The 24,273-nt window shown below is 47.3% G+C and overlaps 1 protein-coding gene across 1 annotated transcript in view; it reads right to left on the bottom strand.

The window, feature by feature from the left end:
• The window catches only part of DGKK (diacylglycerol kinase kappa), a 138,327-nt gene extending 127,772 nt beyond the window's left edge, over positions 1-10,555 (bottom strand). The window contains exons 1-2 of the mRNA XM_054718529.1: positions 10,328-10,555; positions 9,686-10,138 (exon numbers count right to left, since the gene is read on the bottom strand). Of these exons, the coding sequence (XP_054574504.1) occupies positions 9,686-10,138; positions 10,328-10,555 (681 nt within the window). The remainder of the gene's footprint in view (positions 1-9,685; positions 10,139-10,327) is intronic.
• Between the last annotated feature and the right edge of the window lie 13,718 nt (positions 10,556-24,273).

Genomic DNA, 24,273 nt, shown 5'->3' with positions numbered 1-24,273 from the left:
CCTAGTAGAACCTTAGCACATTATATTAATCAAAATGTCAGGCAGAGAAAGACAAGTACTATATGATATCATGTATATGTGAAATATAAAAAAAAGTTAAACCTGTAAAAAATAGAGTAAAATGGTGTTTACCAGGGGTGGGGGAGGGGATAAGAGTGATGGTGTTTAAGGGTGCAAACTTGTAATGAGTAGTAAATAAGCCATAGCCCTGGCCGGTGTGGCTCAGTGGATAGAGCGTCGGCCTGGGGACTGAAGAGTCCCGGGTTCGATCCCAGTCAAGGGCATGTACCTTGGTTTCGGGCACATCCCCAGTAGGGGGTGTGCAAGAGGCAGCTGATCGATGTTTCTCTCTCATCGATGTTTCTAACTCTCTATCCCTCTCCCTTCCTCTCTGTAAAAAATTAATAAAAAAAAAAAAAAAAAAAAATAAGCCATAGAGAGCTAATGCACAGTATAATGGATATAGATAATAATATTATACTATAGTTATATGATAAATATAACTATATCAGCAATAATATTATAATATATCAAGGTACCATGCTGTACACCTTAAACTTACACAGTGTCATGTGTTAAATTCATTCAATAAATAAAAAGGATCCAATAAAGTCTCAGAAACTTAGATTTTTCCTCTTGTGAATTTAACAGTAGAAAGAAGGTGGATTTTGTCCCAGGTCACCTACTTCAAACCCAAGTCACAAAAGCTAGCTAGACAAATGAAATCTGGATGTCCAAAAAAGCGCAGTTAGTAAATGTGGGCTCAAACTGCCATTTGTATATGGGGTATTTGTTTGTGTAGACACAACTAATGTGTCTACATAAAATGTATACTCTCATTGCTTTATACTGCAAAGCGATCCCTGAACAGTTATGTTTCAAGTATGTTAATCAATCATATTATTCAGGCATCTGATTGGATTGCAGTGGTCGGCAAACTGCGGCTCACGAGCCACACGCAGCTCGAGAGCCGCGGTTTGCCGCTCTGTTGACTCATGAGTTTGCCGACCACTGGATTAACGTAAAGCTAAATTTAACAAGTCTTTTCTAAAAACTATGTAGAACAATACACACATTCTGATTTAAATTAGGGAAGTGATTGGGGTAGGGGGAAGCCTGAGATACAACTGCACATTCCCTAACATGTTCATATTGTGGACTATGAGCATACATAGATATATTCAGAGAAATTAAATAACAAATACATAAAAATATATCAACCAAAGGACTTGTATGCATGCATATAAGCATAACCAATGGACAGAGACACCAAGGGGGTGCAAGCATGAATAGGAATGGGGTGGGGAGGCAATGGGGGATAAGGACATATATAATACCTTAATCAATAAAAAATCAAAAATTAAAAAATATTTACAGCAATTATCTCTTGAGAGGTGGGGTGCTACAAAATTTTACTTACTTTTAAAAAGTTTTGATTTTTCCACATTATCTGAAATCAGCATTTATTTCTTTATTTTATTACATTAAATTTTTGTAAAAGAAGATGCATGCTGAGAGAATCTAGTAAAGCATCTGGTAAAACAAATAATCACTTCATGGATATCTGTTTGGGTATCTCATTTTCCAGAGTCGCTTAAAGGAAGACTCATCTATGTGATTTTGCACAATGTGGAATCCTCAGTGCTAAACAGATAGGACATACAGTGGGCACTCAATTTAATTTTTAAATAAGTAAATGAAGCTTTAAAATTGAAAAACATTTCATTGTATTCGTTGCTTGTAAATAAGACTTTCAAATTTTATGTACTTGTAAAAATTGAGCCCTTTATCACTCTACGGAACAGTGAGCACATGATTAGACAACCACTGTAAAAACCTCATTATTGAACTGGCTAAGGGTCCTTCTCTGCTAGGTAGGGGTGTGCATCTGGTTTGGAAGTTAATAGTAAGAGTGTCATTACTTTAGAGTTTATCCTCAACTCTTGAGCTTCTATAGTATTAGAGGAGAACAGCAATGCAGCTAATCCCCAAATCATTTCTGTTTGGTTTGGAAAAGATGTATGATTTTTCCCTAGAAGGTTAGCCATCATAGTTTTGTTTTCCATGGATAGGATTTGCCTTTCCTGAGTGCACAGACTGACTGATGGGAAGGTAACCAGAAATGGTCTGGGGGACAGAAGAAAGCCAGGCTGGGATTAAAGTTTTACTACCATTCAGCCTCAGGTGCTGAATTTAAGGTTCACTGGCACCATTCTAGAATAATATTACCTTTCCTTTGTATAATACTTTCTAGTCTTTCAAGTGGGGTGGGTGGAGGGCACTTTTTCTTAAAAGACAAATATTCTCTCTCTTTTTTTCTCTTTCTTTAAAAATCTCTTTAGGGGAATAAAGTTCAGCGGTGTTGGTGAGATTATAGCCAACTTGCCTTCCATTAGGATTTCTCTTCTTTCCTCTTAAAATTACTTTTTTTCCTTTTGAATGTGGAGAAGAATAAGGTCTATTGATTTTAGTGAAGTTGATGGTATCTCTTCTTATGATGGGACAATTTTTTAAAAAAATCGCTGGATAAAAAGATTCCTTGCTTTTGGTGAGATTGAGGAAGCACCTTTTTAAGTTGGATAATTTGCATTTTTAAAAACTAAGTTTTGTGGAGAAGCTATAAGGGCCATTGGCGTTAATGAGGTTAGGGAGCCCTCCTTAGGAGGATTTTTTTTCTTTTTTAAAAAATAATAATTTATTTGGAATAAATAAGATCAGGAGTATCTTCCCTTGAAGAAACTTTAGAAGGGAACGTGATTTTTTTTTCTTCTTTTGGGGGGCAGGGGTGGAGTGGGTTGATCATCGGGAATAATATACATTATCTTCTATAAGACATTGCTGCACCTTCTTTGAGGAGAATTTCTCCCTTTTAGTCTTTTACAAATTATCCCCTATTTTACTTCTTTTCCCCCTTCCTTTCTCTCCCTCTCTTTCCCCCTCTCTTTCTCTTTCTTTTTTTAAAATATGTTTTTTCATTATTGACTTTTTTTTTTAGAGAGAGAGGAAGGAAGAGGGAGAAAGGGATAAAAACATCAATGATGAGAGATCATCATTGATCAGCTGCCTCCTGTACACCCCCTACTGGAATCAAGTCCACCACCTAAGCATGTGCCCTGACCAGAAGTCCAACTGGGTGGGGATCTCTTGGTTCATGGGTGGACACTCAACCACTGAGCAACACCAGCTGGGCTCCCTGTTTCTTTTTGTTTGGAGAAAAATGTTCAGGGACTTTGGTGGAATCTTATTCCCTAAACACGAGGTTTCTCTTTTAAAACAGCACATTCATTTTCTTCCTTGGCTCACTCCCAAATAAAAATGTGTTCACTTGTTTTGAGAGAAAAGGGGCTAGGGACATCTCTCCTTAAGACTTTCTTGGTTTTGTTTCCCTACCTTTTCTACTTATCCTTCCAATTTTAAAATTTCCTGTATTGAGAATAAAGCTTTTGGGTTTGGATGAATTTGGGTTAGCTCCCATTAGAAGGATTTCCTTTTATTATTTTTAAAAATTGCATTTGTTTTTGTTGCATTTTGACACAAAAAAAGTCCTTGGGTCTTTGTGAGGATGGAGCATTTCTCCTCTTTTTAAGAGGATTTTGTTTTTATTTCATTGATAATATCCGCTTCCATGCATGCCTTTTTATTATTAATTCCCTTTGACATCTTAAGAAAAGTATATTTTCATAATAAGGTTCATGTGCTTTGGTGAGAATGGGGCATCTCCCCTTGGGGGTGATTTATTTCTATTTTTCCCCTTTTCTGTAAATTAAAAATGCAGGAGATTTAAGATCAGGGAGCCGTCCTTTCATATTTCTTTGTTTTTATTAAATTAAAACATTTGTGTACATCTAGGGTGGAGGGTTTAGTAAATTTCATTGACTGATAATTTTGAAAGAATCTTCCTGGTGGAGGGGGGCAAAGGAGGGTGGGAAATGGGGGGCATCTGTAATATTGTCAACAACAACAAAGTATTTCCTGTTTTGTTTGTTTGTTCTCAAAAGAAAAAATAAGAGGTGTGTGTGTGTGAGTGAAAGTTATTTCCTTTGTTGAGAATGGAGGCCCTAATCTTAAGAGGATTTCTCTCCCTTTTAGGTCCTTTAAAAAAACTTTGCTCTTATTTATTCATTTGTTCATTTATTTGTGGGAAGGTAGTAGGTTCATTATCTTGAAGGTGGAGAAATGATCTCTTTCTTTTACCTATTTTAAAAATTGAGACATAACTCACACACCATAAAATTCACTATTTAAAGGTGTACACATCAGTGGTTTTTAGTATATTCACAAGGTTGTGCAACCATCACAACTATCTAATCTCAGGACATTTTAATCACCCCCAAATGAAGCCTTGTATCCTTTAGCTATCACCCCAACTTCCTCCCCTTTTCCCCCTCCCTAACTCCCTGTCCCAGCCCCTGACAACCACTAATCTACTTTCTGTCTCTAAGGATTTGCCTATCCTGGAAATTTCATATAATTGAAAAAAATAACATTAGGGAGCTTTGGTGAGATTGGTTCCCCCCCTCCCATGAAGATTTATATTTGCCTCCATAATTTTTGTGAGGGATTGGACATGGGCTGTGAGGCACAAATAAAGTGTGTAAGTTTCATGATTTTTTTAAGGTTAGAAATACTATTTACCTTGAAAGGATTTATTTTTCTTTTCATTTTTAATTTTTCTCTGAAGGATATAACTTTCATGGGCTTTGGTGAGGACCTGCTCCCTTTAGAAATTCTTTCTTTCTTTTTTTTTTTCTTAAAATATTTCAGGGGAGGAATGAGTTCTATTATCTGGGGTCACTGTCCTTTCTCTCAATTTTTAATTCATAAATTTGTTTTTCTATTTTGAGAATAAGGTTTATTTGTTTTGCTGAGGGTGGGGGCATCTCTCTTTAGGAATGGATGCTTTCTTTTTTTAATACCTAATTTATTTTTTTCCACTGAGGAAATTACAGTCAGCAGGCTTTGAAAAGGTTAGACACCCTATCCCTAACAGAATTTCTATTTATTTTCTTTCCAAAATAAAGGTCTTTGGGGGGAAGTAATATGTTCAGGGTCTTGTGCAGCGTCTCCTTCCTTCTCAGGCTCCTGTTCTATGATGGTCCCCTCTGGGAGCATCAGACAGGGAACAGAAGTCATTGCTTTGGAAAAAAAGCAAGACTGATAGAATGTCAGCTTAAAGATTGTCTTTAGACAAATGAAGATTTTTATGTGTCACAGAAAGCCATATATTAAATAGTTTTTAAAATTCATACATGACAAATTGTTATTTAGGTGTCAAATTTTATTTTTGCCCTCTTCCACCCTGCTGCCTTCTTCAGGGGAATACAAGAGTTAATAATGCAGAAGAAAGCAAACTGTAAATTGCCATACTAGCAGAAGGAATTATATCATCCTTATTATAATGCCCCTGAATGGTTTCCTGGCCTCTATGGATTTCCCCTCTCCTTGTAAGCAGTTGGGGTAGTGGCTCAGCTTTTCTTTTGGGGCAACAGATCTGCAGAAGCCCTATTCATAAACACTAAGAATTGTACTCCCAGGAAAGAAAGACCACTGACCAAATACCTCATTATCTTTTCCGGAACAACCTGCTGCAAATGTTCAGGAGCTCCAGAATATACCAAATAAGTCAGATGGTATGATCAAAACCTAGTGAGGAAGGGGGAAGGAACCTAAGAGGAATGAAGGCAATTTCATCTTGACCTTCAACAGGTTGAACATTTAAATCTACAATCACTGCAGGTATTCTGTTTATTGAAGATAAAAATTTATTACCCCTGAAACAAACAACAACATCTTTGGTATGTTGCTGTCAGGACTGCAGAGGATAAGGACAATTTCCAAAACATTTTTCTGAAATTGTTAGTACTTTTCTTCTTAATTATGGTTGTAACATCCATTCTGAAAATGGAAAGATTGACTGCATTCCCTCGAGGTGTATGAATTCCAGGCTATTTAAGAAAGCATTTACTTCTTACTCTGAAATCATTGAGAATGCATTTTTATTCATTCACAGCAGCCATCTCTGCATCATTGCTGGAAATGGATTTGATAGGTTTCAAGCTTCAGCAAGTGTTTATTAAGCAAAAATATGGAGGGTTGAATTGTACTAGGTGGTGGGAGGGAGACACAATATCTACTTTGGGAAGCTCAGAAATAGGCAAGATTGTGTATTCAGATAAAAATTACCAGATATCATATAAACAAATGCTTGCTACTTTGCAAGAAAATGTGTGCAAAAAATACCAGGATACAGTTCTGTTATGGTTTGGGGTATAATGGCAATTGCTGTGTAATCATTAGGAGTGGCACACAGATACCCTCCCCACCCCAGAAATATATGCCACAAAAAATGTATTCTCAGATTTTCATCAATCACCTGTATGATGTGATTATAATTTCCTAGATGAACAAAATCCAATGAATTAAAATATAAACTGTCTTCAACTATAGTTGAATGGAGAAAAACAAACATGGTCCATGTCTTGTAAGTCCCACTCCCCCCTAGAGAGTTATAGCATTGTTAAAGAACCAATTCACACATCCTTACTTACACTTACTGCCACCAGGTGGGAGACAACGGCTCATTTCCTGGAAATCAAAATATTTTAGAAAGGAAGGAAATAGACAGGTTTAATTCACCGACTGTTATCCTGGTAGCTATTCTGAAAGAAAGAAAACATGAACCTCCTTTTATCAGTTTCTACCCTGACTCTTGGCATAGATTTGCAATTAGTATGTTCTCAAACCCCAAAAGCAGACTACACTCTAGAAGATGCTGTGTATTTTTTGTTTTTACTGCAATACCAGTCAGCAAAATTATCTGGGAGAAACCTGCAGTCACATTCAAACACTTGGTTTTGTTCATTTCATTCTTTGACTTACCAGGATAGTTGGATGCTGACTGGTCGTTAAGGCCCCTGGTAATTAAGACCCCAGGTGTTAGTTTCTCGGCCACTGGTCCTGACTCTACTTGCCATGTAGAATTTTTTTGTAAGTTGAAAACTGCATTTTGTTTTGATTTCTGAATGTGTGTGTGTGTGTGTGTGTGTGTGTGTGTGTACATGCACACACGCACATGTGTGTGGCCTGTGTGTTTATTTCCACCGCAAGTTTGCCTCAAGGAGGCAGTGTCTGAGTACAATGCCATCCCAGGTAAAATGGAAACCTGTTTACTTTGAATGTTAAGATGCAAGTCAGCTGGTTGTGGGGTGTTATTTGCCTGAGGAAGATACAGCAGACAATGGTCCTATCACTGAAGAGATGGTCCCATCTATAGCAAGCAATTGCATAGCAACAACTAGGGTGTTGGAGAAGGGTTCAGGCAGAAATAATCGGCATCTTTCAAAATCCTTTAGAGTCACTGATGAGTTCATCTACATGGCCCCCTTAGTGGATAGTCAAGATTCTTTTTTTCCAAATATATTTTTATTGATTTCAGAGAGGGAGGGAGAGGGATAGAGAGATAGAAACATCAATGATGAGAGGGAATCCTTGATTGGCTGCCTCCTGCACACCCCCTGCTGGGGACTGAGCCCACAACCCAGGCATGTGCCCTTGACTGGCATCGAACCTGGAACCCTTGAGTCCTCAGGCTGACGCTCTATACACTGAGCCAAACCGGCTAGGGCAAGATTCTTAACCTTATTTTGCAAGATAAGGGACTGAATAAATGACCAGCTCTATCAAGGGCAAAGTCAAACCCCGGGGGGGCGGGGGGGGGCGGGGTCCTCTGCCAGGGCAGTAAGTGCCTCTGAGCTAATCACCTTAATGGGTACTATGTAGAAGAAGCTAACCTGATTACCTTTACCTTGATTCTCCTTATCTATCTGACAACAGACATTTTCCAGTCAAGCTGGTGAGAGACGCTTTCCCACTGCCACAGGGCTCATCCCGTAGTTCTGGCCTCCAGTCAGACTTCTGGAGACCAGAGAGACCACACATTCGCTGGTCAGTCTGGTAATTAAGACCCCAGGTGTTAGTTTCTTGGCCACATTCTCAAAATGTCACTTAAGAAGGCCACAGGCCAGGTGGACACTACTGGTCTCCCTCTCACCAGCTTTATGAAAATTCTTTTTAAAAAGACAAGAGCAAGCACCTGGTTAGAGTGTCCTCCCAGGTCTAGCTGCCCTGCCCTTTCCCTTCTGGAGATCACTGCAGGAAGGGCCACTGTAAGAAGGGGAGAGACCCACCTCCTGGTGAGAGCAGGGTTGTTAGATTTTTAAAATTGTCTTAGTCTCCTACGATCCTGTTTTATTTATTTTTAAACATCTGTATTTTTCCCCTTTGAAACTTTTCCCTTTAGGTTTTCTCTTTTTTCAGTCGTTTAATTTTGCAATTATTTTGCAAAGTCAATCCTCCCCGCTCACAACTCAGAAAGCAACCAAGGCTGCTTTCATTTCTATTTTGCACGATGCCAACCTGTGCCCCCTCCCCCTACATTCTACAAGTGTGCGGTCCACAGCAGAAGAATTCCAGAGCCTTGTCCCTCCGCCCTGCTACGCAGCAGGAAGAATGGGCATTGTTGGTGTGGTATGTTATTTGTTTGTTTCTGTGTTTTGTTTTTCCTGCAGGGGAAGCTAAATGAAGGTGTATGTATGCATTACCATGATTTTCACAGTCTGGTGGAGCGAAGTTTAGGGGAAGAGTAGGGGAAGTACAGAGAAAGCAAGAAAGACAGACAGACTCCGGCTGAAAAGCAGGCACTCGTTTCTGGGGTTCAAGGCAAACAGTGATAACCTTCTTCATCTCCCCCCCCGCCCCCCCCCACCGGGCCAGTGACGAGGACTCTTCACTCTTCTTTTCCCGGCTAAGTGAATCATTTATGAAGGCATCTCTAAAGAGTGGGAGAGATGAGGATTCCCATTTACATGCTCTCAAATAGCAACTCTTATTTTCACGCCGCTAAACCGGGGCTCCTGTACCATTTGAAGTGCTCCTGGTGCAGGATGCCAGTCACCTTGCTTGTGAAGGGACCCATTACTGTATCAGTGTGTTTGCACCTACCTGCTGGGAAATCCTGCAGACAGATGAACGGTGGCTTCAACATACGCATGCTCTCCCCCTCCTCCCAGGCGAACCCTTCCCTTCCCCTGCAGTGTGCGTGGGCACCGCCCATCCCCTCATCCCCACCCGGAGTACCAGCGTCCAGCAGCAGACAGAAGCGCAGGGCACTTCCCTGGAGAACCACCAGTTATGCCCCAGCTGAGGACCCCCTCCCCAGTGATAGGGAGGGTGCCAAGCAGATAAGGGAGTGTGCTCCGCAGCTTGGGCCTCTGCGGCAGTGAGGCAGTGACCACCGCTAAGAGGTGTGTTCCACTGTCCCCACTCAATCCCATCCTGTGTATCCCGGGCCAGCTCCAAACACCTCTTTAGGTCTCTTGCGCTCCCTGGGAGCATCTTCCGTCTCTTTTTCAAGATATAGGTGCTCGCCACACTGTCACTTCTCCCCTTGGGAAAAAACTGTCCCAATTACCACCCCATGCTGTCACCCCGTTTCTAGCCCCAAATAGCTCACTTTCGCTTCCACATGTTGCTTCCCGCTTCCCAACCATTTCCCACTCTGCCATCCCCGCATCTTTCTGAGCATCTTTTCTGGTTGTTGGCAGCCAAATGGGATGCTAAGGGTACCCAGAGTCCTGAGAGCCCGAAAGCCATTGGCCTCGCCTGCCTCAGGGGGTCTTTTTCTTACCTTTATATTAGACAGGGGCACTGGCGTTCGGGGCGATGCCGAGGTCTTTAGACCCGTCTTTGGAGTGATCACTGGACACTGCAGTAGATGAGGTGCTGGACCCAGCTCCGGACAGGACTCTGGAGCCGGCTCAGGGCAGGACTCTGTGGCTGGTTCTGGGGCCGGCTCTGGGGCCGGTTCTGTGGCTGGTTCTGGGACCGGCTCTGGGGCCGGTTCTGTGGCTGATTCTGGGACCGGCTCTGGGGCCGGTTCTGTGGCTGAGTCTGGGACCGGCTCTGGGGCCGGTTCTGTGGCTGATTCTGGGACCGGCTCTGGGGCCGGTTCTGTGGCTGATTCTGGGACCGGCTCTGGGGCCGGTTCTGTGGCTGGTTCTGGGACCGGCTCTGGGGCCGGTTCTGTGGCTGGTTCTGGGACCGGCTCTGGGGCCGGTTCTGTGGCTGATTCTGGGACCGGCTCTGGGGCCGGTTCTGTGGCTGGTTCTGGGACCGGCTCTGGGGCCGGTTCTGTGGCTGATTCTGGGACCGGCTCTGGGGCCGGTTCTGTGGCTGGTTCTGGGACCGGCTCTGGGGCCGGTTCTGAGATTGGCTGTGTGTCTAGTTCTGTAGCTGGTTCTGGAGTCGGCTCGGGCGCCGGTTCTGGGACTGGTTCTGGGTCTGGTCCTGAGGTCGTCTCCGGACAGGGTTCTGGAGCAAGCTCTGGACAGAACTGTGGTGCCGGCTCTGGCGAAGGCGCGTGGAGCGGTGGAAGAGCCGGCTGCAGCAGCGTTTGCGGCGGCGGCGGCCACGGCGGCGGCGGTTCTGAAGATTCCGAGGGCTGCTCTCCATCCTGAGTCGGGGCAGTGCCCCGGGCCGCGGCTGCCCCGCGGTCCATGGCTTCACACCGCCTCAGGTCTGGTCAGCCTGTGCCCCTGAGCTTGGAGGGCTAAAGTACCCTTGGGCGCCCCGCCCCCTCTAGTTCGACAACCCCTTGCAGGGTGCCAAACTTTACCCCGCCCCACTCCATGGCTGGCTCTGCTCTGAGCTCTGAGTTCTAACCCGGGGCTCTCAGCGTCTCCCAGAGCTGAAACACGCCCCTCGGTGTGCGCACACCTCTTCGTAAGCAGCCACGGGCCAGATGGGCGGGAATCAGAGGGGCTTGCGAAAGCCGACTGGACAGAGGCTTGATGACCTCCTAGCGACGAATGGGAGGGGAGGGGGGAGACAATAGGGGAGGGGGAGTAGAGAGGGGGAGTTGGAGCCCAGCCGCGCTTAACCCTTTAGTGACTTGAATGCAAAAAAAAAAAAAAAAAAAAGCCAGAAGCGAACTTGAGGGTCTTTGCCATCCCCTTATTCACTCTGCTGTGAGCTGCTGCTCAGAACAGCTTCCTTCCTGTGTCTGCTCTCTCACCTCAGCAGCAGGTGAACCTAGCCTCGGACCAACCTCTTACCCCCCATCTCCAAACCTCTGTGGGCAAGTAATTCTTTTTGCTAACCCTGGGGAAAAAAATTAACCAGCACAGGGTTCTTTGTGTGTGTGTGTGTGTGTGTGTGTGTGTGTGTGTGTGTGTGCGCAATCCTTTCATCCTTTCCATTGAAGTAAAATTTGCCTCCCCACCTTCATTTTTTGCATTTCTGAGCTTTGCCAGATCAGAGCGGTTTGCCTTTAGGTACAGGGTTTGAAGTGCTTTGGGAAAGGTATGTGACGAGGGAGGGCTTGAGCACTGATTTTCCACAGCCTGCAGATATAGCTCTGAGAGCTAGGCAAGAGTGCCCAGGAAGTGGCTGCGGGACTGCACGCTCTGGCTGTCCAGGTCTCCGCAGTGATCGGGTGTCTGTATGGCGCGCCTTGACCATGGGATCCTGCCGTTTGCTTTTAGCTGGACTTCCCAGGCATCAGCAGGACTTTTTACTGAACTTGTTACTGTGTATGTGTGTGTTTGCTTGTGTGTGTATCTTCGACTGGGGGAAATTCACTGCAACACCACATCTTTTTCACCTCCTGATTCCTAGGAAGCACTCTGACATTAGGGACCAGAAGATAATCTGGCGAAGAGAACAGCGGTCCCTGCCGCAGCACCCTTCCCACTACATCGAGAGACTTCAGAAGCTCTCTCTATTTTTATGGGCACATACATACAAAGCATCACCTCAGTCAGACCTAGACTTTAGGCACCAATATACTGCAAGATTGCAATTAAAAACTGATAAGACCACCCATTAAGCCGTAGCTGTGTGGGAGTTGGGGGGAGGAGTACCTATAAACCTAATTTGAAAGATGACAAGTGAATTTATCTCTGACACATAATGCTGCAGTTGTGGATAGCAACCCTCCTTCTGCAGCCCCTCCTCTCACCCTCTCCTCCCAGACTATATCCTGCACTAATTCCTCTTCTTTTTCCTACTGACACTGACCCACCCAGAATTTTCTAAAATCTGCAGCATTTTTCTGTTCCCTACACTACATCCCAGCAGTAAATAATACCAGAGAAGACAGTCTCATCTCGCCTCCTCCCAAGACTAGAATCTCTGATGAGATCTATATTTCCCAGATCTTCACTGCAGCAACACAGCTTAAGCCCACCCTTTTGCAGAAAGGTTACATTGCTTGGTAGCTACTAAACTAGTGTGGGGACCATGCCTAACCTTTGGAGTAGGGGAAGCCCTGGGGAGGTGAGCCCTATCAAGTTCCCTCACTGATGACAGGCCTCCCTTCAGTAAATCCACACAAAGAGCTCCTCCTTTTTACCCTCCTTGGGCTTTTTCTCTTCTCTCCTATCCTACACTCAAGCAGCCAAGCTGCTTTTAACCCTAAAAATTCAGGACTGAGACATACAGATGCCAGATCTGGCCAGCCAGTAAGCCTACACTGGTAATTCACTTCTCACACTTTCAGACTTTGGTGAAATCTTTGTCTTATAAGGGGCCAATATCTCACATTTAAATCTTGTTTTCACTAAAACCTGGCAGCATATAGTCAGAAGGGCTGAAGGCGGAGGAGTCACTGAATAGGATGGCCTCGGGTTAGAATGATGGGGTGGGGTTTGGGCATAGATAACATGTCTTCAAGCAGGACACCAGCAGGGGACGACTTGGAGCTATTGCTTCATATATGTTCATTGGTACTTTTCTCTATAAATCTATGCTTAATCACAGAGTCCAAAATTTATGATGTAAACTCTTGCTGTAAGGTCAGTTTGAGGCTGAATACTCAAATGGTTGTTTGCACATAGCCTTTGTTCCATTAGGGTCGGTTGCTAGAGATATACTGCCTGGATTGTATTATGATTAATTTAATGAAAAATTATTGTCACATCACAAGCTACCTTATTGCCTTACGTTATAACAAGGTTTATTTTTGCTTTTTAGTCTCTCCTCAACCCAGCATTGAATACACTGCTTTATGTAAATATGGCTGGTGGGAATAGTTAGAATGGGTTAATTGATGCCTGACTTCCAGGCATCTTTGCTGTATCTTATTTATACCTTCTTCTCCCCCATAGTCCATGGGTCTCAGAGAAAGCTTTATTTAGATGCTTGTGTATTTTCCTCAAAACCTAACCTGGGGCTGAGACCCTAGTAAAGATTCAGAAAATGTCTGTTAAATATATGATTCATTGCAGGTTACTGGTTAGGATGTCTTTTTTTTTTCTTTTCTTTTTACAGTATTTTATATTTCAGCTGACTGTTGATCTCCTAACAGGCTCTTTTCTAAATGAACAACACTGACCAAGAGCTACATGTGAACACGAATGATGACCATCTCCACAGAAGCTTGAGTGGACATGGTTGTCCCAGGGCAGACATGGTCACTAACCTGGGGCATTTGGACATGCTATATAAGTTATCTAATTGGGCTAGATGAAGGATAGATCAGTACAGTGGGGTCATATCTTTGAGTATGCAATGTGTTACCTCACCTCCACCCCCAGCACAGAGATCCTTTGATTTCAGGCATGCTAGGAGTGCTGGAAAGGAAAAGGAGAGAAAACCTGAAACATGTGCAAAATTAAAGCTTTCCTCCCTGTTTTTTTTAAATTTTCTTTTCACTATTAAATGAGAGAATGACACTATAGAACTAGAGTGGAAGCCCCCTTTCCCCTGACCAATATCTTCAATTTCCCTACACCCTCCCTTTTAGAGAAATTTATGGAAGAAATAGGTGCTTTTCCTGAGTCTTAGCAGCTGTCAAACTCCCCCGCCCTCTACCTCCTGCCACAGTATTTATGGAGAAAGTAGATGATTTAAACAATTAATTTAGATGTAATTAACATGCAAACCTGTTATCCTTCACTTGCTCTAATCTCCTAGGATTAGACTAAAACAGAAATGGGATTTTAGAAGTTAATAACTTGCATTTATAAATGCTTTTTGATTTTAAAGTACTTTCACATATATCATCTTGAGCTTCACAACAAATGTGTGAGGCAAAGTAAGTCTGGACTTCCATCCTCCACTCCACTCCCTAACCTTTTACAGTTGAGAAAACACAAGCCCAGTGAGATTACGTGATGTTGTCTTAGGTCATGGAGATAATTAGTGGCGGAACAGACATTTAGAACTTGTATCACTCAATGTCCAGCTGAGGAAGACCAGAACGTAGTGCCGAGTTGGGGGTTGTGAGACAAAGACTGTGTAAATCCTCTGGATTGCAAAGTGGAAAGTCTGTTTTAATACCCTTCTATTATTTCTTGAGCCTTTAAGAGGAGCCATTATTCTTACCTTGAGATTTCTCAGCTCTCTCTCTCACTCTCTCTCTCTCTCTGGATAATAGTTAATGATCTGTAACCAAGCTCACTATAGGAAGTCCTGTTTAGAGGAACCTTTTTGAATATGTATGTAATAAAATAATCCACCCAGAGTGTACTTGTTATATTTGTTCTGTTTTTATATTTTCTTGAAGTTAAGCATTCCACAGTTAAGATACATTTGCTGCCAGTCTGAGGTATATACAGTTCTATAAGATGCCATGGGGAAGGAGATGAGGGTGCAGAAATATTAGACATGATTTGTTCCCTCAATAATTATTAGAACTTGGTGGTTGACATTAAGCCAAATACAGGTGAAAACCAACCCAAATACAGATGCCAGTTTATGATCATGATATCACCCTTTCTTTATACTTGTTTGTGGGGTGGGGCAGTGGGGACAAAGTGTGAGGGTATGGAAAGGAAATTGCAAACGAAGTCAGGAAATCTGTCCTCAGATTAAGTTTCTACCAGTAAACTCACAGCATTATCTTATACAAATCATTTAATTGCTTTGGGACTCAAGTTTTTTCATCTGAAAAATGGAGGTGGGGTAAAGTTGAACTTGATCAATTAGCTATAAAGTCTGTTCTAGCACAAAATATTAGTGATACTGTGAGTGAATCATGGAAGGCTTCTTGAAAGGGGCAAATCTTGAAGTGGGTCTTAAATGATGTAATTAATATAGATCAGCAAGAAGGAAGTGGATGGGCATTATAGGCAAAGAGAGAGGAAATATGGTGGTGAGAATACGCCAGGCTGGTTGAGGTAAAAGGACCGTACCATGGATTGATGAGAAGTGAGGTTAGTAGAGAGTAAGTGGTAGGAAGAAGGGGAGATGTAAAAGGCTTTGAATGCCAGACTAAAGAGTTTAAACATTTCATTTAAAGGTAATTTGGAGCCAATGAAGATGGTTTTAGTATTGGTGTGACATGGTAAAAACAACCAGTGAGAAAAATTATCCTTGGCAGTGTACATGGCACTGGAAGCATCTACAGATCTATTTTGTTCCTCTTGAGCAGGTATAGTTAATTTGAGGTCATTTGTGAAAACGTAATTCTTGATTTTTGCTGCTACCGCTAGTTTCAGGCCTGCATTACCAAGGCTTATGCCAAGGCTGTTGGCTGGACCTGCTTAACCACCTGCCTATATATTTGGATTCAGTCCATAATGGGTCATTTGGCTTTCATGGACTCAACATGCTAATGGAATTCCTAATTTAAAATTCTAACTGATGATGAATGACCAGGGGAATGAAGAAGATGACAGAAAGTTCTTCTTAGACAGGCAAGAGTGAGATGTTTGTGGGCCTGAAAGCAGACTAAGTGATTGATGGCAATTTGAAGGAGGATTACAAAAAGGGGGGATCATCTTTTTGGAATATTTGACTTACTATGGCTTAGATACAGGGGATAGCTGATGAGAAACAGCCATTCGGTCCTGAACTGCCAAGATTCTAAACTGAGCTCGGATTAATGAGAGAAAACAGATCACTCTAATGCCATAAAGAAAGATATCGGCAAAATTTGGTGTGACCTGTCACTGGCATTGATAGGGGTAGGGTAGGGGTTTGGGAGAGTAGAACTGATAGTACTTCTGAGATGATGGTGTTTAGAAAGAGTATAAAATAATCTTAGAAACTTCATGGTGTGGTGTTAATACTGGAGACAGCTGCAATAATCATTATCAATATTTGAAAGTGTGTGTGTGTGTGTGTGTGTGTGTGTGTGTGTGTGTTCTTATCTGAAAAAGGAAAAGGTATTATTTTAGTAAAAATGGTTCCCACCCAAAATTACTTTACTACCCTTCCACTCTCAACAAATATTTTCTGGCACCAGCCAGGGGTAGGGGATAGTGATAAAGGAGGGGAAAACAGATAGGGAAAAGAAATTAAGAAAAAGAGAGGTTGACAGGTAGAATTGCTGTGATAAAGATAGTTGGGGGAAAAGATAGTTTTCTTTTCCCCTGAAGAATCACCTGTTGTGTTTTTAGATGCCCCTTTACCTCTTTCCCTGTAATTTTCCTCTGTTACTGAGAATTTGCTCAAAATGCACAATTCATTGGTTCTCTGGTAAAAGGGAATTTCAGGGAAGAGTCTATACACAATTGAAGTGACTTGCAAGGACAAGGTGACTCATAACTCAGTTGAAAATTAAAGCATTAAGGAGCAATTTTCAGGACCTCTCTGTCATCATTTACCGTGTAGTTTTAAGGCCCTTTTCTCTGGTTGAAAGAAACCTCTAGGACTACTGCCATTTCTGGTAGGTCTTAATCCCTTTAGCCACAATCCATATGCCAAAAGGAGGCTAAATCCCCCCTCTTTTTTTCTCTCTCAGCTTCACAGACCTCTGCATTAACAAGGCCCTTTCCAAACTGGGTCTCAAAGCCTTAACTTGGCTCTAGGGGGAAAATTGCACTTGCCTGAACATTGATTTTATCCAAGATTTCTTGGAATTGCTTTATTCATTCATTCCACAAGTAATTATTGAACATCTATTATGTGGTAGGTACTTGTTTGAATGCTGAGGATGCACCAGTAAATAAGGCAAACACCATCTCTGCTCAATTAGCACTATGAGACAGGACCTAGGGAAATACCGACATTAAAAAGACAAGCAAATACATAAATTAAAAATGTTTATTCATCCGTAGATGAATGGTACATTTACAGAATGGAATATTATGTAGCTGTGAAAGACGAATCTCTTACCCTTTGAGACAGTATGGAGGGACCTAGAGAGTATTATGCTAAGTGAAATACGACTGTCAGAAAAAGACAAGTATCACATGATTTCAGTTATATGTGGAATGTATGAACAAAATAAACTGACAAACAAAAAAGATCCAGAGACATTGAAGTAGGCAACAAAACAGACTGACGTATTTCAGAGGGAAGGGTCGGGGGGAAAGGCAGAGATTAACCAAGAACTTATATGCATATATGCATATCCCATGGACACAGACAATAGTGTGGTGAAGGGGCAGGAATGGGGTAGAGGAGGTCAATGGGTAAAAGGGGGACATCTGTAATACTTTCAACAATAAATATAAATTTAAAAAATGTTTTAGAGAATGATAAATACAATGAAGAAAACAAAACAGGATAATATGACAGAAAGTGCTTAAAATGGTACTTTGGTCAATGTATTTACTCATTCACTTAATCTTATATTCAAAAGTTTGGAATTACTTCACCAATATTGCTATCATTAAACCCAAATAAAGTTCAAGATGTTTTTTCCATCAACATTTGATTTGGAAAGTTTTCAACCCTATAGAAAAGTTATAAGAATAATATAGTGGAGAAACCAAGATGGCGGCATAGGTGAAACACCTAACCTGCAGCCGAGCACAACAATTTCAAAGGCACAACTAGAGGTCAGAACGGACATCGTCCAGAACCACAGGAGAACTGGCGGACTGAAATGCCCACAGCTGGGGGGAAGGAGAGGGCCACGGGGACAATCGGGGGAGCCGTAAAAGCCTGAGGTATGGAGAAACTGGCGGAGACACGAGCACGCGCGCCTGCGGGGAGGATGGAGCCGGAGAGGAAGGGGCGGCTGACGGCCTGGCCGGCGTTCACTGGCAGGAAGGAGATAAAGGCTCTGGAGTGCGCTAAGCGCCAGCTCCGACTGCACTGAGCGCCAGTTCCGGGCGAAACCCTGGGAAGCCAGGCGCAGGCTGGGGGAATGAATCTGGGCTGTGGGGCGCAGGCACAGAGGAGCGGGGGAAGGCAGAGCTCCAGAGGCGCGCACGGGAAGGGGCGCAAAGGACGGACTGTTGCCTGCGCCACTGAACTGCCCTAGCGGGAAGGAGACATAAGCTCAGGACCGTGCTGAACCCCAGTTCCGACTGCACTGAACCCCAGTTCCGGGCGAAACCCTGGGAAGCCAGGCGCACGCTGGGGGAATGAATTTGGGCTGTGGTGGCGGAGGCACAGAGAAGCGGCGGCTCCAGACGCGCGCACTGGAAGGTGCGCAGAGGACGGACTTTTGCCTGCGCCACTGGGTGGTCCTGCTGGGAAGGAGACAGGGACGCCAGACTGCGCTGAGACCCAGTTCCAACTGCACTGAAACCCAGTTCCAGGCGAGAATCTGGGAGTCCAGATTCATTAGGGGAGGGACTGGACTGTTTGGCAGTGGGCGAAACTCCAGGGCGCGTTTCTCTCAGAGGTGTTTGCAAGGAATACAGAGGGACACAGACACAGGAGCCTCATAGGGCGGGGCTGACAGGAAGCCAAGGTTGTAGGCTCCACCCTGTAGCTCCGCCCCAGCCAAGCTGAGCAGAAGCTTTTTCCTGCTGAGTGCCTCAGGTAGTGGCTGACCCACACTGCATTGGAGACCCAGAAACGAGGGCATCTAGTGGTTGGTGGGAGATGACACCAGATTTCAATCACTTGCATAAGGGAGGCATTCTAGAGGCAGACTCAGTGAGCGCCAAGGCATTGCTGCATCAAGACCCGGCCCACAAACATGTCTCCTGCACAGCAACTCTTCCTATATGGACAAAGAGGGTCCTCACGGCCAATTGGCCTGGAGGACAATTCCTCCCAGTGACACCAACAACAATCAAGACTTAACTGTACAATGGAGGACCAAGATGGAGACATAGGGCGGCAGCCTGATCGTTGCCTACCACAACAATATTGAGACTACGACGGGAGAGCAGAGCAGTCACCAGCCAGAAAGACCGGGGGCTGGCTGAGCAGATGCTCTACAACTAGAATAAAAGAGAGGGGTACGCAGGATGATGCTGATGCCGGTGACCCAAAGTCCACACTTTAAGAACTATGGCTCAGGCGACACAATGGTGGCCAGGAACGTGCTCGGCGCAGTTCCCCCGGCGGTCTCCGGCTGAGGGGACGGCTCCACTCGCTGCCGAACACGGACAGATGAGCCCCTGGGAGACATGGGGTGGGAGACTCCGTGCTTGCTGACCTCCGAGTCCTTCAAGAATCTCAATGCCCCGAAGTGGCCAGGTGCGCACGCTCAGCGACTGGCCACCGTTGCAGACCCAAGGGCCGACGCAGCGACACCGGACCAGCCCACCGCCGGGCACCAGGCACACCAGAGCCTTGCCGAGCCCGCCGCCCAACGAGTTCTGCGGCAGCCGCCCTGGAGCTCTGAGAAAATGACCGAAGGAATTGCTGAGAGGGAATTGACCAACAAGAATTGGGATCAAGAAGACGAAACCCCGCTGAGACCCGTGTCCAGGCGAGCCTGCGAGCCTCTGGGCTCAGATGTGGGCACACGCCTCTGGGTCTAGGTGAGGCCTCACGCCCCTGGGTTTGGGTGAGGCCACGCGCCCCTGGGTCCAGGTGAAGCTGGATTCCGGGTTCGGGTGAGGCCATGTGCCCCTGGGTCCGGGCGAATCTGAACCCTGGGTCCGGGTGAGGCCGTGGGCCCCTGGATCCGGGTAAGGCTGGGTCCCGAGTACAGGTGAGGCCGTGAGCCCCTGGATCCGGGTGAGACCACGCGACCAGGGGTCTGAGAGAGGTAATGCGCCCCTGGGTCCGGGTGGCTTCGTGCACCTAGGTCCAGGTGAGGCCACGTGCCCCTGGGTCTGAGAGAAGCCACGCACCCCTAGGTCCGGGCGAGACCATGTGTCCCTGGATCCGGGTGGGGCCTCGTGCACCTAGGCCCGGGTGGGGCCGCGTGCCCCTGGGTCTGGGGGAGGCCAGGCGTCCCTGGGTCCGGGTGAGACCGTGTGTCCCTGGATCCGGGTGAGGCCGCGTGCACCTAGACCCGGGTGAGCCCAAATGGCCCTGGGTCTGGGAGAGGCCAAGCGTCCCTGGGTCCGGGTGAGACCATGTGTCCCTGGATCCGGGTGAGGCCTCGTGCACCTAGGCCCGGGTGAGCCCAAGAGGCCCTGGGTCTGGGAGAGGCCAAGCGTCCCTGGGTCCGGGTGAGACCATGTGTCCCTGGATCCGGGTGAGGCCTCGTGCACCTAGGCCCGGGTGAGCCCAATTGGCCCTGGGTCTGGGAGAGGCCAAGCGTCCCTGGGTCCGGGTGAGACCATGTGTCCCTGGATCCGGGTGAGGCCTCGTGCACCTAGGCCCGGGTGAGCCCAAGTGGCCCTGGGTCCGGGAGAGGCCAAGCGTCCCTGGGTCCGGGTGCGACCATGTGTCCCTGGATCCGGGTGAGGCCGCGTGCACCTAGGCCCGGGTGAGCCCAAGTGGCCCTGGGTCTGGGAGAGGCCAAGCATCCCTGGGTCCGGGTGAGACCATGTGTCCCTGGATCCGGGTAAGGCCGCGTGCACCTAGGCCCGGGTGAGCCCAAGTGGCCCTGGGTCTGGGAGAGGCCAAGCGTCCATGGGTCCGGGTGCGACCATGTGTCCCTGGATACGGATGAGGCCTCGTGCACCTAGGCCCGGGTGAGCCCAAGTGGCCCTGGGTCTGAGAGAAGCCACGCACCCCTAGGTCCGGGCGAGACCATGTGTCCCTGGATCCGGGTGGGGCCTCGTGCACCTAGGCCCGGGTGGGGCCGCGTGCCCCTGGGTCTGGGGGAGGCCAGGCGTCCCTGGGTCCGGGTGAGACCGTGTGTCCCTGGATCCGGGTGAGGCCGCGTGCACCTAGACCCGGGTGAGCCCAAATGGCCCTGGGTCTGGGAGAGGCCAAGCGTCCCTGGGTCCGGGTGCGACCATGTGTCCCTGGAGCCGGATGAGGCCTCGTGCACCTAGACCCGGGTGAGGCCACGTGCCCCTGGGTCTGGGAGAGGCCAAGCATCCCTGGGTCCGGGTGAGACCATGTGTCCCTGGATCCGGGTGAGGCCTCGTGCACCTAGGCCCGGGTGAGCCCAAGAGGCCCTGGGTCTGGGAGAGGCCAAGCGTCCCTGGGTCCGGGTGAGACCATGTGTCCCTGGATCCGGGTGAGGCCTCGTGCACCTAGGCCCGGGTGAGCCCAAGTGGCCCTGGGTCTGGGAGAGGCCAAGCGTCCCTGGGTCCGGGTGAGACCATGTGTCCCTGGATCCGGGTGAGGCCTTGTGCACCTAGGCCCGGGTGAGCCCAAGTGGCCCTGGGTCCGGGAGAGGCCAAGCGTCCCTGGGTCCGGGTGCGACCATGTGTCCCTGGATCCGGGTGAGGCCGCGTGCACCTAGGCCCGGGTGAGCCCAAGTGGCCCTGGGTCTGGGAGAGGCCAAGCATCCCTGGGTCCGGGTGAGACCATGTGTCCCTGGATCCGGGTAAGGCCGCGTGCACCTAGGCCCGGGTGAGCCCAAGTGGCCCTGGGTCTGGGAGAGGCCAAGCGTCCCTGGGTCCGGGTGCGACCATGTGTCCCTGGATCCGGATGAGGCCTCGTGCACCTAGGCCCGGGTGAGCCCAAGTGGCCCTGGGTCTGGGAGAGGCCAAGCGTCCCTCGGTCCGGGTGAGACCATGTGTCCCTGGATCCGGGTGAGGCCTCGTGCACCTAGGCCCGGGTGAGCCCAAGTGGCCCTGGGTCTGGGAGAGTCCAAGCGTCCCTGGGTCCGGGTGTGACCATGTGTCCCTGGATCCGGGTGAGGCCTCGTGCACCTAGGCCCGGGAGAGCCCAAGTGGCCCTGGGTCTGGGAGAGGCCAAGCATCCCTGGGTCCGGGTGAGACCATGTGTCCCTGGATCCGGGTGAGGCCGCGTGCACCTAGGCCCGGGTGAGCCCAAGTGGCCCTGGGTCTGGGAGAGGCCAAGCATCCCTGGGTCCGGGTGAGACCATGTGTCCCTGGATCCGGATGAGGCCTCGTGCACCTAGGCCCGGGTGAGCCCAAGTGGCCCTGGGTCTGGGAGAGGCCAAGCGTCCCTCGGTCCGGGTGAGACCATGTGTCCCTGGATCCGGGTGAGGCCTCGTGCACCTAGGCCCGGGTGAGCCCAAGTGGCCCTGGGTCTGGGAGAGGCCAAGCATCCCTGGGTCCGGGTGAGACCATGTGTCCCTGGATCCGGGTGAGGCCTCGTGCACCTAGGCCCGGGTGAGCCCAAGTGGCCCTGGGTCTGGGAGAGGCCAAGCGTCCCTGGGTCCGGGTGCGACCATGTGTCCCTGGATCCGGGTGAGGCCTCGTGCACCTAGGCCCGGGTGAGCCCAAGTGGCCCTGGGTCTGGGAGAGGCCAAGCGTCCCTGGGTCCGGGTGAGACCATGTGTCCCTGGATCCGGGTGAGGCCTCGTGCACCTAGGCCCGGGTGAGCCCAAGTGGCCCTGGGTCTGGGAGAGGCCAAGCGTCCCTGGGTCCGGGTGCGACCATGTGTCCCTGGATCCGGGTGAGGCCTCGTGCACCTAGGCCCGGGTGAGCCCAAGTGGCCCTGGGTCTGGGAGAGGCCAAGCGTCCCTGGGTCCGGGTGCGACCATGTGTCCCTGGATCCGGGTGAGGCCGCGTGCACCTAGGCCCGGGTGAGCCCAAGTGGCCCTGGGTCTGGGAGAGGTCAAGCATCCCTGGGTCCGGGTGAGACCATGTGTCCCTGGATCCGGGTGAGGCCGCGTGCACCTAGGCCCGGGTGAGCCCAAGTGGCCCTGGGTCTGGGAGAGGCCAAGCGTCACTGGGTCCGGGTGCGACCATGTGTCCCTGGAGCCGGATGAGGCCTCGTGCACCTAGGCCCGGGTGAGGCCACGTGCCCCTGGGTCTGGGAGAGGCCAAGCGTCCCTGGGTACGGGTGAAGCCAGATCCTGGGTCCGGGTGAGGCCGTGCGCCCCTGGATCTATCCGGGTGAGGCTGGGTCCCAGGCCCGGGTGAGACCACGCGCCCCTTGGGTAGGGGTGAGGCCATGTGCCCCTTAGTCTGGGTGACGCCGTGCCCCTGGGTTCGGCCAAGACCAAACCAGAGGGAGTCGGACCTCCATTACCACCATTTGTCCACCATCCAGAGCTGAGGGGTCAGTGCTGACATGTACACATAAGGAACTACTGGACATTGAAATTGGGTCTCAAAAGAACTGTTGGTCCAGGGGGAAGCTCGCTACAGATTGATTCATTTGCCTGTCAGCATAACTATTATTGCTCGTCTCACATTCAGTTCTTATTAGTATATATCTAGTGACATATGATCTCGCTCATCTAGGGGAAATGATGAACAACATAGACTGAGGAACAAGAACAGAACCAGAAGCAAGGAGGCATCGATCGGACTATCGGGCCTCAGAGGGAGGATAGGGGAGGGTAGGGGTAGGGTGGGGGGAGGGGGAGAGTTCAACCAAAGGACCTGTATGCATGCATATAAGCCTATCCAACGGTTAAGTTCAACAGGGGATTGGGGCATGCGTGGGGAGAGGGGTGGGATGGGAATGGGGGGATGAGGACAAATATGTGACACCTTAATCAATAAAGAAATTAAAAAAAAAAAAAAAAAAAAAAAAAAAAAAAAAGAATAATATAGTGAATACATATGTAAGTATCTGTTAATATTCACCATTTTTTAAACATTTTGTGACATTTACTTGATATCTATAACTCTTTCTTCTCTCTCTCTCTCTCAATGAATCATTTGAAAGTTACTTTAAGCATTTAAGCATGTATCTCATAAGAACAAGGACATTCTTATATATACACAATATAATTCTCATATTTAGGAAGTTTAACAATGATATATTCATTATCATCATATACACAATGCATAGTAAAGTTCTACAATCATCCCAATAATGCTTCATAAAGCTTTAAAAATATATATAGTCAAATCATAGATTACATTCAGTTGTTACTGTCTCTTTAGTCTCCTTTAATCTAGAATATTTCCCATCTTTTATATGTCTTTCATGACATTGACATTTTTGAAGAGTACAGATCATTTGACTTTTAAACCATCCCTTGATTTGGATGTGCCTTGTGGAAGGCACCTTTAAAGAGGCAATTTTTTTGTTGAATTTTGAATGAAAAGAAGGATCCAGCCACAAAAAGCATTGAAGAGAGTGATT

This window comes from Eptesicus fuscus, chromosome 1 (genome assembly GCF_027574615.1).
Source record: "Eptesicus fuscus isolate TK198812 chromosome 1, DD_ASM_mEF_20220401, whole genome shotgun sequence".
Lineage (NCBI taxonomy): Eukaryota > Metazoa > Chordata > Mammalia > Chiroptera > Vespertilionidae > Eptesicus > Eptesicus fuscus.
This window is presented reverse-complemented; position numbering and strand designations above follow the sequence as displayed.